At 50.9% G+C, this 15,292-nt stretch overlaps 1 protein-coding gene across 5 annotated transcripts in view; it reads left to right on the forward strand.

Annotated features, from left to right (window-relative positions):
- Positions 1 to 749: 749 nt before the first annotated feature.
- ADAM15 (ADAM metallopeptidase domain 15) overlaps positions 750 to 15,292 on the forward strand; it is a 42,139-nt gene continuing 27,596 nt past the window's right edge. For 2 of the 5 annotated variants that reach the window (XM_080984568.1, XM_080984572.1), the window contains exons 1-8: positions 752 to 1,195; positions 7,509 to 7,612; positions 8,255 to 8,337; positions 9,570 to 9,648; positions 10,842 to 10,918; positions 11,054 to 11,237; positions 11,350 to 11,415; positions 13,755 to 13,823. In XM_080984568.1, coding sequence (XP_080840694.1) covers positions 1,075 to 1,195; positions 7,509 to 7,612; positions 8,255 to 8,337; positions 9,570 to 9,648; positions 10,842 to 10,918; positions 11,054 to 11,237; positions 11,350 to 11,415; positions 13,755 to 13,823 — 783 coding nt within the window. In that variant the 5' untranslated portion in view covers positions 752 to 1,074. Of the gene's footprint in view, positions 1,196 to 7,508; positions 7,613 to 8,254; positions 8,338 to 9,569; positions 9,649 to 10,841; positions 10,919 to 11,053; positions 11,238 to 11,349; positions 11,416 to 13,754; positions 13,824 to 15,292 lie in introns of all 5 variants that reach the window. The other 3 variants (XM_080984570.1, XM_080984571.1, XM_080984569.1) reach the window with 3 other exon arrangements.

The raw sequence follows: 15,292 nt of genomic DNA on the forward strand, positions 1-15,292 counted from the left end.
TATTTCAAAGATTTATATACTGCTTGCCCATCATAAAGCCCTCGAAGCAATTTACAAAAAGAACGAAAGAATAAAATAATCAGTAAAAATAAAAAGTTTTTTAAAAAAGCTTAAAAAAACTCCAGATTTTAAAAATCGGCCAACATTCTACATAGCTGGGTAGGTTTGCTTAAACAGAAATGTTTTTAGCAGGTGCCGGAAAAGACCTGACAACCATAGGCAGGGAGTTCCAAAGGGTAACTTCTTACAAACGTGGGACGACGACTATGCGGGTGTTACGCGCGGATTGCAACAGGGCCAGTCCTGCAGATTGGAGCAGCGGAGTGGGCGTGTTTGGGGTAAGGCGATTTCTTAAGTAAGATGATGATATTTTTTATTGTTGTTGTTATTGTTATTATTCTGTTTGGCAACTCCTGTCAGGTCCAAAAATGCCATGCCTCGCCCTTCCCTCTGGGGCAGGGAAATCCCGAAGCTCTCCACTGCCCCCCTTCCCCGCTGCTGCTCGGTGCCAATACCTTTTCGGAAGCAGCGCCGCTTCCCAGCCTCGGAGCCTCTTCTTCGGCCGAGCGGAGAAGCTGGCGCCTCGCCCGCCCGGTGCGCCCTCCCTGGGCGCGTCCCGGCACTGCGCCAGCCGGGTAGGAGGGCGCGCTGCGCAGGGCGGGCGCGCCGCGGCTTCTCGGGCCGGGCTTTGGCAATGCGCAGCCGGGCGGAGGCTGAAGGTCGCTTGGGCAGGAAGTTCCCGTTCTCGGGCGGGCCCAGCAGCTGCGCTGCAATGCGAGGCGGGAGGGCGGGCGGAGGCGGCGGCGGGGCCGAGGAGGAGGCGGCCCCTGATCCGTTGCAGCCCGGCCCCGGGGAGGGATTTAGCCGGAGCCTTGGCTGCTGCCCTGGCTGCTGCTCCGGAGCCAAGCTGCTCCCCTTCCCGGCCGCCCCGATCTCCGGCTGCTCTCCAAGCGAGCGCCCTGAAAGCGCCGCCAAGGGCGCACGGACCTCTCCAAGGAGCCGGCGGTTGTTGCGCGCTAGGGCGCACCGTCGGGGCGCCTCTTCCCGCTGCTCCCCGGCGGCTGCGAGAGGCGCATGGCGCTGCTTTGGAGGTTCGGCGTACTTCTGGCTTCCTGCGCTCCCATCGGGGTTGGCGGCTTTCTCCCCGGAGCGACGCCGGAGCGACGCGAAGGCACTTCGAGAGCACGGAAGGACGGTGAGTCAGAGAGGCGTATGCCGTTTACCCCTTTCCCCGCCGCGCCTTGGGGCCGCCTTCACACGTTACTTCTTCCCAAGCGCGGGTCCGTTTGCAGTCAGCTACCACGCAGGCTGACCCGGGAAAGCCGCGGCGGCGTTGGGAATCCCAAGTAAACACGCATGAAGATTTGCAGCATTAAAAAAAATGGAAGCATAGCTTGGCTTGTTTTGATCTGCTACAACAACCCTGCAAGGTAGGTGGGTTGTTGTGAAGCTTCCTTATTTCAAGTCAGTTCACTGGTCCATCTTCTATATATCCACACTGGCTGCCTAGCAGCAGCAGCTCTCAGTAAAGGTGCTTTTATTGCCAAGCTTACCTGGAGATACTGGGGATTTAACTTGGAGCCGTTTGCATGCAGAGCAGGTGCTCACAATAATAAATCAGGCCAGCATTATTGCGTGTTGCAGAGAAAACAGCAGCTTGTCTGTAGTGAGGTGGAGCGGAATTTCCTGATGACTCAAGTTGCAGTTCTATTCATATCTGCAAAGAAGTCATTCCCGTTGGATTCGATGGTAAGTGGCGTTAGAATTGCAGCCTCTCTCTTCTAAGCTGTTATACCAGGGTGGGGAAACCTGTGTATTTCTCTCGCCAAATGTTTGCAGACTCCAGGTCCCATCATCCCATGCTGGCTGGAGCTGATGGGAGCTGGAGTCTGACATCATGGGCCACATCCTTTGGACCTCTGTAAATGCATTTTTATGTGATCCCTGATTGGTTAGGACATGATTGGTCCAGGACAGGAGTGGAAAACCTGTAGACCTGCAGATGTTGCTGGACTACAGCTCCCATCATCCCTGATCGTGGGTGCCATGCAGTGTGCATGACCCTGGCATGCCCAGCCCCTTCATAGGAAATTTTGAGGGTGCTCGGGCACCCAGTGCCCCAGGGAGTTGGCACCTATGCCCCTGACCGTTGGCCAAACTGGCTGGGACTGATGTGAGCCAGACAACATCTGGAGTGTGACAATTTCCCCATCTCTGCCTGTGGTTTAGTTTATCCCACCATGGAGCCATTGGCCAACCCTCTTCATTGGAGTATGTGATTGTCAGGCAAGATGAAGGTGCCTCTAAGCATGTTCAGAGGGCATTTGCATTAAAAGGTCAAGGTAAAGGGACCCCTGACCATTAGGTCCAGTTGTGGCCCACTCTGGGGTTGCGGCGCTCATCTCGCTTTATTGGCCGAGGGAGCCGGCGTACAGCCTCCGGGTCATATGGCCAGCATGACTAAGCCACTTCTGGCAAACCAGAGCAGCGCACAGAAACGCCGTTTACCTTCCCGCTGGAGCAGTACCTATTTATCTACTTGCACTTTGACGTGCTTTTGAACTGCTAGGTTGGCAGGAGCAGGGATCGAGCAACGGGAGCTCACCCCGTCGCGGGGATTCAAACCGCCAACCTTCTGATCAGCAAGTCCTAGGCTCTGTGGTTTAACCCACAGCGCCATCCGCGTCCCTGGCATTTGCATTGTCACACAGTAAATAGACCCATATCAAATATTAGAGGGGAAATTTCCAAAATGGAAGGGGAGGGGAGTTGCTGCTAAAAGATTTAAAAAACCCCCCCCTTTTTACAAATTAAGCACTGAGTCATTTAGGCATGTTTTCATCGCGTTCAATGGGATTGCTCTCAAGTAAGTATGACAATAAGATTGCAGCCCTTAACTGCCCTGCCCTGGAAAATAACTGAAGTGAACGCTCTAGACAGGTGCCTCTTTGAAAACGTGTCTTGCTCATCTAGAAAGCCGGGGTTGGCACTGTTTTCTGACTGCAGCCTTGGTTGTGAGAGTCTGGGCTTCCTGTATGGTGTTTGGTCTACTCCTCTGAATCAGCAGCCGAAAGAGCCAGTTTTTGCCCTAGTTCAGTGACGGAGCAAGTGCATTGCACACAGGAGGTCTCAGGTTTCATCCCTGGCATCTCCAGGTAGGGCTGCGAGAGACTCCCTCTCTGAAAACCCTGCAGAGCTGCTGCCAGTCAGTGTAGACAGTACTGAGCTTTGATGGGCCTGACTCGGAAGAAGGCAGCTGCCTATATTCCTAGGTTCTCTCCCCATCTTGGGTGGAGGTTGCTGATAGCCGGAGAAGGCAGGTGAGGAGGATTTGGGGGGTGGAAGGGACGCTGGTGGTGCTGTGGGTTAAACCGCAGAGCCTAGGACTTGCCAATCAGAAGGTCGGCGGTTCGAATCCCCGCCACGGGGTGAGCTCCCATTGCTCGGTCCCTGCTCCTGCCGACCTAGCAGTTCAAAAGCACGTCAAAGTGCAAGTAGATAAATAGGTACTGCTCCAGCGGGAAGGTAAACGGCGTTTCTGTGCGCTGCTCTGGTTTGCCAGAAGTGGCTTAGTCATGCTGGCCATATGACCCGGAGGCTGTATGCCGGCTCCCTCGGCCAGTAAAGCGAGATGAGGGCCGCAACCCCAGAGTCGGTCACGACTGGACCTAATGGTCAGGGGTCCCTTTACCTTTACCTCCATTTTTTAACAGTGGTTTGAGATGAAATCAGCAGGTGTACTTTCCATGACATGGAAAGGAATACGATCACCTGTTCACTGCTGCAGGTCAAATTGCTGTTAAAGGCGTAGCTGCAGAAGTTGGCAACGCTAGACCAAACATCCATGAGTTTGTTTTCCAACAGGTTTATGAAGCCAAGAGCTCTCTCCTCACCGTTAATCTCTCTAGCCCGTCCTTGGTTACTTCAGACACAGTTGGGACTACAACTCCCATCCTCTGACCATGGGCAACAATGGCTGGGAATGATGAGGGTTGTAGTCCCAGCAACATCTGGGGACCAAGGTTGGGTGTGGCTGCTCTGTTGGCAGGTAGACTGCCTCTGAACCTGGAGGCTCCGTTATCTGCTATCCTCGTTATAGTTACCTGTTTGAGAGTTGGCAACCCTGGTCCTCCGCTTCCAAAACAGTGGGGGATCGAGAAGTTTAGGATGAAGGGAGGTTAAAGGCTGCTTTTCAGAATTTATGCCTAGGGATATAAAGGGGATTTTGTGGGATCAGAGCAAAACTCCCATCTCTAGACCATTATCTTTCTGTTCTCCCAACAGTGGCCAGTCAGAGTCCTCTGGAAAACTCCAAAAACGAAGGCAGTAGCACGGCCCTTTCCTGTGTGAGAGAGCTGCTGCCAAGCCAGGATAAGCGATTCTGAGATTGATCTGGATTAAGGCAGCTTCCTAGGAGCCTAAAAAGCAGAGCTGGAGAAACTGCAGTCTTCCGGATGGTGCTGAACTCCACCTCCCATCTTCCCTGACCCGTGGGCCATTGCTGGCTGGGGCTGATGGGAGCTGGAGTCCAGCAACGTCAGGAAGGCTGTGGATTCCCCATCCCTGCTTCACACCTCTGTTAAGTGCAGTTAACCTGTGATCCCCAATTGGTTGGGACGTGTGAAGGACAAAGGCAGGGAACCAGAGACCCTCTTAAAGGTGTTGGACTGCAACTCCCATCATCCCTGACCGTTGGCTGCACTGGCTGATGGGAGTTGGAGTCCAACCAACACCTATGGTTTGGGCAGCTAAGAAATCAGGGGGAGCTGGTAGAGGTTTTTACTGTACTCCTTAAAATCTACTCAACCCTCTGGAAGTGATGGGGGCATTGTATGTCCGCACCCTCAGCTTCTAGTCCCTCTCCAATAACAACGCTCTGTTTACGTTACTGTGTACTCCTTGATCGGATGCAGTCTTCCAAGAGGATCCTCACTCTGGCTTTCAACTTATCCTAAGTGCTGCACAGAAATCCATGTGGTTTCTCCTTGGCCACCTGCTAAATTTTTAAACTGGTACCTCCACAATGGATTTTGGCTTTGCCCTTCTTGAGCTCCTGGGCTGCATTGTCTTTCAAGCAACCTTCTGGGGGCCAGATGTGAAAGTGAGCAGAGGAATACGGGCTTCCATCTGGCTAGCAGCCCCTGTGAGAACAGGATGTGGGCCTTTAGCCTGATCCAGCTGGGCCCTTCTGTTGTGCTTTTCATGGAACCGCAGGGTTGGAAGGTAACCCTGAGGGTCATCTAGTCCAACCCCCCTGCAGTGCAGGAATATGCACCTGTCCCTTACCGGGATCGAACCTGCAGCCTTGGCGTTGTCAGCGCTATGCTCTCACCAACTGAACTATTTTATTAACCTTCACTCAGACAGTCTTCGCAGTTCTTAAATGGTGCAGCAAACAGGCAGTAGCTCATTGGTAGAGCGCTTGCTTTGCATTCAGAAGGTGCCAGGTTCTGTTCCCAGGATCTCCAGGTAGGGTGGGATGAGGCACTTGTCTGTAATCCCTGTTGAGCTGCTGCCAGCCCGTGCATGCAATACTCGGCTAGAAGGACCAACGTTCTGACTCTGCAGAAGGTGGCTTCCAAGGTTCCTGTTCCAATCAGCCCTACGTTTTGGAATGATGGGGGCTGGAGTCTTGCGTTATTTCTAGGGGGAGGCCCAGAACTCGGTGGCAGAGTGCATGCAGAATTACAGGGTTCAGCTCCCGGGATCTAGAAGCGACTCTTGTCTGAAATCCCAGAGAGCTGCTGCCAGCCAGTGTAGACAACACTGCACTTGATGGGCTGAATCTGCATAAGGCAGCTTCATAGATGGTAGGAAGGAGCTTAGTCCACCCAAATTCCTGGAATGCTGCTGCAGGCCAGTGTGATCAATCCTGATGTCGATGGACCAAAGATTGATTTAGAAAGACGTTTCCCTTTATCTGTGGACGTACATGTCAGGTCAAACAGCAGCTAGATACACCTTTACCAGGAAATGAGCCCCATCGAACAGAGGCAGGGGATGGTTCTGAATAAACATGCATGGGCTTGTAGTGTTAGTCACCTTTTCTGCACCCCCCCACTCCCTGCTTTCAGCTCTCCACCCTCCCTTTCCAGCACCATTTAAGCCCTTAAGCCTGTTTCAGCAAAGGCTCATTTGCTGCGCATCTCAATGCACTGTGTCGAGTGATTCAGCAGAACCCCACAAAGAAAGGAAGTCCTTTCTTTAGTTCCTTGGAAGGAGGGGAGGGGGAGAAGTGTATTGTGGCATAATCTTGCTTGTATTTCAGCTCTAAGGCTGAATTCTGCTCGTGCAAAAGAATAATAATAATACTAAAAAAACCTGTGCACAACACCACACAGGTTTCTAGTCCATAAGATCTTCAAAGTCTGGAGAGGGACTCAGAAGGTAGGGCAGATCTAGGGGACCTGTGGCCCCCTCCAAAGGTTGGACCGCCAGCACTCAAGGTGCTGTATAGGGCTCGGCCTCCCATCAGCCTCCCAGCCAGTATGACTAGTGGTTAGAGATGCTGGGAGTTGGGGAGCCCAGCAATATCTGGAGGGCCGAGGTTCTGTCCACGACTGTTTCCATGCCTTTCAGAAGCTGAACCAATTAGGCCTTGCAACTGTTTATAACAGTGTCCATTTGCATTATTCATTGAGGTGACGGCATAGCAAGCTTTCTCCATGGGGAATCCAGACTTTCCAAGATACCGATTTAATACATGGCTGGGCATAAAAGCTGGTGGGGGGGAAAGGGCTTTCAACTGGATGGAGCAGAGAGGGAAGGGAGGCGGCGAATGCTTTGTTTTTTTGGCATTCCGTGTTGCGCTGGAGAAGAAATCTGTTTCCGTTTGCATTTAAAGGGGAACTTGTTATATCTGCACTTCCCGGAACAATCTGCAAACCAGAACGCCCTCCTTTGAAATGTGCAGTTCTCCAGATTTTGCAGTTCCGTCCTCCAGCTGAGTGAGGGGTCTTCAAATACATAGACCAGGACACTGTGTGCGTCAAAATGCATGCATTAGTCAAAAAGCCATGCAGCAGTGCATTGTGTCTAGGAAAAGGTTATTTTGCAAAAATAATAGTTGAAATTGCATTCCAAAAAATGGGCATGAGAAATTAGCACTAAAATCAACAAGAATGAGAACCTCCAAGCACTTTTAATGTGATATGGCACCCTTTTATCATGTATGCAGTGAAACCATAATTTTCATGCCTGGCAAATCTGGAACTGGACTTGCTAATCTGATAACGCTGATCCTCTTAACCCATGTGCTATTGGATTCATTCTACGTGCCTATTTTGTAGTTTCGTTTTTCACCTGTTGTTAAGTCCCTGTGGTTTTATATGCGTTATATAGTGAAACAAAACCTGGGGGGGGGGGGAGAAATTGACGCTGAAAAGCTGGTGAATTTCCACGAGGGTTTGAGAAAAAAAAACTAAGCGTAGATTGGAGCCGTGAGCCAAATTTAAGATTGCAGGAAAACACGGAATTGAGAGCAACCCCTTGCCCATTCCCAATTTCAGATGTTGGGACCCAGCGGCCATGGGATGACAGGACCTGTTCGTGGCCCGTCTCACCAACGATCCTGCGGGGCGGGCAGCCCGTCAGCCTGAAGGAGGCGGCGTTGGTGAGTTTCCCTGCCGGCTTTCCAGCTGGAGAGAGATCTGTTAACCGGGAGAAAGCTGGAGGCGGTCGGAAAGGGGGCAGTGGAGCAGCTGTGGTGACGCCGTGACCTCGAGCTGAGCTGGCCAAATGAGCTCATCGTGCTCTGCAACCGGTGCCACTCGCCTCCCCCTCTCCCCAAGCCTTCAGCCTGCCCTCCCAGTCCTATGCCTGACCCACGGATGCTGGGAGCCTTGAAGCATTTCCGGGTATTACTCCTGGGCAGGAAATGCTGGGTGGGGATGGCCGGGGTGGGGGGAGAGAAGCAGACACCCCTGTGCAACATGCTCGGTCACACACAACCCCCGGTCCCCTTCACGCCTGCAGGAGGACAATGAGCTAAGCTGGGCGAGGTGCTTCCTGCCATCAAGGGGACGAAGGAAGCTTTTTTCCCCCTGCCCTAGGTTTGGCCTTGGTGAAGGGGGCACTTTTGGAAAGAGTTTAGCTTGCATGCAGAGATCTGGCCCCAGAGGGTGGTCTCAGCCTCTTGCTCTGGCTCACAGTGATACCCCTTCTTACTAAGTAGGGGCAGGTGGGATCTGTCCACACAGAAAACATGATGGGTTCTCTGTCGCCTTCTGCCAGCCATCACCTCTCTCCTTTTCAGGGGTCTCAGGGCTTCCCGGCTGGGCTGAGGGTTGTGCTGGAGGTCGAGGGAGATCGCCTCCTCCTGGACTTGGTACAGAATCGGTGAGTTTGGGTTTGCATCATGGGCAGAAGTGGCGAGCGCCTTCTAACGAGAAATCTCTAGCTTTGCCCCTGGAATTACAGTGATACCTCGGGTTACATAGGCTTCAGGTTACATACGCTTCAGGTTACAGACTCCGCTAACCCAGAAATAGTACCTCGGGTTAAGAACTTTGCTTCAGGATGAAAACAGAAATCGTGCTCCATTGGCACGGCGGCAGCGGGAGGCCCCATTAGCTAAAGTGGTGCTTCAGGTTAAGAACGGACCTCTGTAATGAATTAAGTATGCCACCAGAGGTACCACTGTATTTTGGCTCCTGCTTCGATACTCCGCAGCCACCATTACATTATTAAAACAACCCACAGGAAATAAAGCAGGGGGCCATGTCCACCATTTTATCCTCACCCCCTCCCTGAATCCTAGTGTAATCCAGTGGTTCTCCAAGGGTGTCGCGCAGAGGATGGCAAGTGTGGCAGGGAGATGCGAGGAGAATCAGAGAAACGTTTAAGCATTTCAGTGTAGTACAGGCGACGGCTATTTTTGCTGGTCCAATATGTGTGTGACTGCACATCCACACATCGCAACAAACCCAGAAGTGGCAGGGAAAAGGGGCTTGGGCGGGAGAAGGATGGGCTTTTGTATGCTCCGTCAACACGTGCAAGGGTCAGGAACGTAACCCCTGTGCAAAATGGCCATTGCCTGTATAGTATTTTCAAAAAATTATTTGCAGAATGTGGCTCGATATCTTCTCAAACTGAGAGCAAAGAGTATCAAGCAATGTTGAGGACAATCCCATTTGCGATCTTTTTGTTTTCCATTGCATTTCTTACCGTTGAAAAGTCCAGTGTGGCACGAGCAAATGTTTATTCTGAAAGTGTGGCCTAGAGAAAAGAGTTTGAGAGCCGCAGTAACCCAAGATCCCTGCAGGATCAGGCCAAAGGGCCATCTAAGCGCAGTCTGATCTGCCTGTGGGGCTCCAGGGTTTCAGAGAAAGGGATATTCCCAGCTCTGTCTGAAGATGCTGTTAGGGGTTAAACCCAAGACCTTCCGCATGCAAGGCAGGTTCTCTGCTAGGGTCCCTCGCCTAAAAATCAATTAAGCTTCCAGTCCTCGTGGTTCTGATTCAAGGGGCGAATTTAAAAAAGGAGCTTTGCTGCCATCTTTTCCCTGCAACCTTCCTGCGTCCTCCAAGTCCACAGTCTGTCCCTTCTGATTTGTATGTCTTCCATCGTAGGGAGCTGCTGGCAGGCACCCAAGGACTCGTCTATTACCTTTCCAACGGGGAGAGGGCGACGCATCCGACGAGCACAGAGGTGGGCATCTGTTTCTCTGGCTCTGCGCAGCCCATTCCTCTGCTGGCACCCATCCCTGCCGAGATCCAGGGCCTGGGGAATGTTTATTCCTGGGCCCACCTCCTCTGCCAGCTGGGACTCTGCCACGATGCAGAAGTTTCAGCGGAGGTGCCAGCTCCAGGGCTGGAGAAGCAGGCTGGGATCTGAGCGGGCAGCGATTGGCCAGGAAAGAGAGACTGGGGTCATGGCAGCAGAGGGTTCACAGGAAAAAGGTCCAGCCTGTGGGCGAAAACTCTGAAAATGGTGGATTTCACGTTGGGGAAAAGGCAGCTGCCTCAGGCCTTTCATAGTACAACCACACGGTGTACCATTCTGGTTGTTGTACAGTGGTACCTCAGATGCTTCAGGTTATAGATGCTTCAGGTTACAAACTCCGCTAACCCAGAAATAGTACGTCGAGTTAAGAACTTTACCTCAGGATGAGAACAGAAATCGTGTGGTGGTAGCGGGAGGCCCCGTTAGCTAAAGTGGTACCTCAGGTTAAGAACAGTTTCAGGTTAAGAACGGACCTCCAGAACAAATTAAGTTCTTAACCCGAGGTACCACTGTATTCTCAAAAAGGTTATTGTGGAGCTGGGAAGGGTTAAGTTAAGGGTTATATTTAAAGCACTTTAAGCTGCCATGCTTCCCCCAAAGAATTCTGGGAGCTGTATTTTGTGAAGGGCGATGAGAGTTGTTAGGAGACCCCTGATTCCCTTACAGAAAACTACAGTTCCCAGAGTTTCCTATGAAGAAGAGGGAATGGTTGTTAAACCACTCCAGGAATTGCAGCTCCTTCAGGGGAGTAGGGCGGCCGCCTGACAACGCTCAGCACCCTTAGCAAACTCCAGCTCCCAGAATTCTTCGGTGGAAGCCATAGAACGGCATCACAGTGCTTTACAATGTATTGTGTAGATGTTTATAGACTTGGAAGAGACCACACAGGTCATCGGGTCTAACTCCTGGCAGTGCAGGAATCCTTTACTCGACGCAGGGCTTGAACCCACGGCCCTGAGATGAAGAATCTCTTGCTGTACTGACTGAGCTATCCCGGGTCATGTGGCCACAGTGGTCAAGGGGGTGGGGCAAATCTCCTGTGAGAAAAGCAGGGGGCAGGGTTATAATGCCAAACCTGGGAGGCTGTGCTTATTCTCCCTGCTTTCTCCGTCTTCCAGGGCAATTGCTGCTATCGAGGCAAGATCCAGGGCTACCGAGACTCCTGGGCCAATGTCTGCGTTTGCTCTGGCTTAAGGTATGAGGAGAGGCTGGACAAGGCGAAGCTCTGTGGGAGGACAGAGGGTTCACCCCTGAGCAGATTCCTTTCCCTCTTGCGGTTTTCTGTGGGCAAAAATGTGGTTGACTGTTTTTTTTCTTTCTGCCCTGGCAGTGGTCTGCTGGTTGTGTCCAGGGACAGGAGCTACAGCCTGGAGTCCGGAGCAGAAGAGGATCAGGGTACGAGGGCCTACAGACTTGAGTCGGTCAGGCAAGAGACGGGGGAATGCGTGCTGGTCTCTCTGTCCCGGGGACAGTTCCGCCCACGGCCACAGCCTGAGCGCAGCTGGCTACAAAGGGTACGTTTTGAACATCTGGGCCAGAGCATTGGCCCAGCCGGCCCTGTGCTGCTTATTCTGACTGGCAGTAGCAATCCAGGTGCTTAACAGTGTTTTTTGCCCCGTCTCCCAGGCAAAGCGAGAGGCGGAGCCTGAACGTGGATTTGTGGAGCTGGTGATGGTGGCCGACCAGGCAGAGGTGAGACAATGCTCCTACCCCCCCCCCCAGCCCTTCATGGCAAAGCCCTTAACAGATTCCTTGTAGCTTCCCCAAAAGAAAGCGCAATGGCGTCTCTTCTAAAACAGATCGCAAATGTGCAGTTTTACCTAGTGAGGGACATTTCTCAATGGGCCGATTCCTCAAGTTGCCAGATCTCAACGAGGAGAGGTTTCCCTGTTTCTCCTCGTTCCCTCACTGTCCCCATCGGAAACCAAATCGGAAATCTGCACTGAATGTTTCCAGTGGTTAAATCTGTTGCTGTTTGGTAAATCTATTGCAGCCGTGGTCCGTAGAAATGAGTAAGTCTGGTAAGATGACTGGTTGAAAGGGTAAAGAAATCTTTAGGTCTTTAAGTCGTGGCATACAGAGCTCCTCTAAGTATAGTCAGACCTTGGAAGTTGAACAGAATCAGTTCCGGAAGTCCGTTTGACTTCCAAAATGTTCAGAAACCAAAGCGCTGCTTCTGATTGGCTGCAGGAAGCTCCTACAGCCAATCCGAAGCCACGGAATTCCCATCAGACATTTGGCTTCCAAAAATAGTTTGCAAACTGGAACAATTACTTCCGGGTTTGCAATGTTCAGGAGCCAAAACGTCCAAGAACTAAGCTGTTCGAAAACCAAGGTACGACTGTATAGTTTTTTACGTGTGGCTAGAATGGAGCTAAGAAGTTGACACAAGCACATGCTAACTCAACACTGGCTAAACATGGAGAGGAAGTAGGAAGAAAGTAAAGCTTCGGTACATAATCTGCTCATCCACAAGTAGCTCCTGAAGGGAGAAATTGGTACAATTGCAGGAGTGCGGCCTTGTCACCATATAAAACACATGTCCTCGGAGAACTGGACTGGTTGTCAATTTGCTACCAGCTCAAATTCAAGCTATAAAGCCCTTAACAACTGGGGCCAGTTTACCTGTGAGATCGCGTTGCCCCAGACATGCCTACTTGACCAAGCTGTGTAACTGGCACGGCTACAAGTGTCACATAATACCTGCTCCATATTCGTAAGAAATGGATCTTTTCCTGCGGCAGCACCAGCGACTTTGGAACTCCCTGCCTCTTGACATCAGGCAGACGCTTTGGCTGGACTCTTCTCAGTGCCTGCTAAAAACATTTCTGCTTAGGCATGCCTACCCAGACACCTAGAGTTTTTTTTAATGTATGTTTTAGTCTGTTTATTGCAGGTTTTATTTCTGTGCTTCAAATCGTCGTTTTTAACCATTTATGCTGATGATTCCTTCGTTTTATTCTCTCCGTAAACCGCTTTGAGGTGGGTTGTTGTAGTTTGTTTGTTTTGTTTTTAAACCGAGCAGTGTGTAAATCTTAGAAAATAAATAAAAATACAAGAATTCCAATGGAGATAAAAAGTAAAGTAGAAAAGGTTCGAGTAAAAAACACTGTGTAGGTGAGGGTCAGAAAGTCAACTTACGAAGGAATGTAATTATTTGATTTGAAGGTTATTGTGAAAATGTTTGAAAAACTTAAAATATGTATACATTGGTATCTAGGTTCTCGAACTTAATCCTATCCAGGAGTCTGTTTGTCTTCCAGAACCGTTCAAAAATCAAGGTGTGGCTTCCAATTGGCTGCAGGAGCCTCCTGCGCTCAAGCGGAAGCCATGCTAGACGTTTGGCTGCTAAAAATGTTTGCAAACCTGAACTCTTACTTCCGGGTTTGCGGCGTTCAGGAGCCAAGCCATTGAACAACCAAGTTACCACTGTAGATAAATACAATGGTACCTCGGGTTACATACGCTTCAGGTTACATACGCTTCAGGTTACAGCCTCTGCTAACCCAGAAATAGTGGTTCAGGTTAAGAACTTTGCTTCAGGATAAGAACAGAAATCGTGCTCCAGCGGCGCGGCAGCAGCAGGAGGCCCCACTAGCTAAAGTAGTGCTTCAGGTTAAGAACATTTTCAGGTTAAGTACGGACCTCTGGAAAGAATTAAGTACTTAACCTGGTTAAGTACTTAACCACTGTACAGGAATTCAATAGCGAACCCAAACCTGTTCAGGCATCCAGGCTTTAAACATGTGGTACAGGACAGGGCCTTAACTTTGTCGTGCAGGAAATCTGAGGTTTTTCTTTGTACTTTCACACTTCCCACCTTCTGTCCAGAGAAGCAGGAGGCATGATCAGAGTTCATGCACACCTTGCTGCCAGGCAGAAGTGTTTGAGGAGGGGCGTGGCCTGGAGGAGGAGGAGGGGCGTGGCCTGGGGAGAGTTCCGAGGGCCAGGCAGAGAGATGCAGAGAGCTGAGCTTGGCCCCCAGTGTCTCAAGTCCCTTCCCACCACCTCTGCTTCTGTTTCCTTTTCAGTTCGAGCTGAACCCCGACCTTAACTGGACGCAAACACGGATGCTGGAGATCGCCAGCCACATGGATGGGGTGAGTGGCTGCCCTAGGCGGATGTGGGTGGTGCACATGGGAATTGTAGTTTGATGACGTCCTTGGACTCCAGCTCCCATCAGGCCCCCCCAGCCAGCATGGTTGATTGCCAGGGATGATGGGAGTTGTAGTCCAAATCTCTTCTGTATACCTGAAGGAACGTCTCCACCCCCATTGTTCAGCCCGGACACTGAGATCCAGCACCGAGGGCCTTCTGGCGGTTCCCTCATTGCGAGAAGTGAGGTTACAGAGAAGCAGACAGAGGGCCTTCTTGGTAGTGGCGCCCACCCTGTGGAACACCCTCCCTTCAGATGTGAAGGAAATAAGCCGCTATCTTCTTTTTAAAAGACATCTGGAGGCAGCCCTGTTTAGGGTAGTTTTTAATATTTAATGCTGTATTGTTTTTAACACTTGATTGGAAGCCGCCCAGAGTGGCTGGGGAAACTCAGCCAGATGGGCGGGGTATAAGTAATAAATTATTATTATTATTATTATTATTATTATTATTATTATTCCAGGTTAGGGGAGGTTGGCTAGGCAATTCTGTGTTGGGTTGGCCAATGGTCTCCCCTGACGCCAGGCAGCTTCATATATATTGGGGAACTGTCTTTGCTTTTGCCTTTCAAAAGACATTTCTCCAAATACTTCAGTGTTTACCTTGCACGGAGAGTAATTTTGGGGAGAGCTCGGCAGGAAATTCGCTATTTAGGACCCAAGAACCTTAAGGGTTGCTGATTCCTTCAGCTCTGCCTTCTGGGCTGAGGTCTTCTGAGGGGACACTTTGATGGCCGACGCTCCAGAGGGCCGCTGGACTTTGCTAGGGCAGAGCCTTTTGTATGGCAGGGTCCTGACCTATGGAAATCCCTTCCACTAGAGTTTCGACAAGGGACGCAGGTGGCGCTGTGGGTTAAACCACAGAGCCTAGGACTTGCCGATCAGAAGGTCGGCGGTTCGAATCCCCACGACGGGGTGAGCTCCCGTTGCTCGGTCCCTGCTCCTGCCAACCTAGCAGTTCGAAAGCACCTCAAAGTGCAAGTAGATAAATAGGTACCACTCCGGCGGGAAGGTAAATGGCATTTCCATGCGCTGCTCTGGTTCGCCAGAAGCGGCTTAGTCATGCTGGCCACATGACCCGGAAGCTGTACGCCGGCTCCCTCGGCCAATAAAGCGAGATGAGCGCCGCAACCCCAGAGTCGGTCACGATTGCTCCTAATGGTCAGGGGTCCCTTTACCTTTACCTAGAGTTTCGACAGGAATAATCCCTGCTTGGTATTTGGATGTCTTCTAAAAAAGAAACATCCTGGATTATTCAGACAGGGTCTTTCGAATGTGCAATTCTTTGCCAAGCAGCTTTGACTAATGTGCTTGACACTTTTATGACAATCTTGTTCTTTTTAGTCTGTATACTGCCTTGCAAAATTTATAATTATTTAAATGAATGAATGAATAAAAGCACTCACTCCTTTTTT

Source organism: Podarcis pityusensis (assembly GCF_964106645.2).
Source record: "Podarcis pityusensis genome assembly, chromosome: 16".
NCBI lineage: Eukaryota > Metazoa > Chordata > Lepidosauria > Squamata > Lacertidae > Podarcis > Podarcis pityusensis.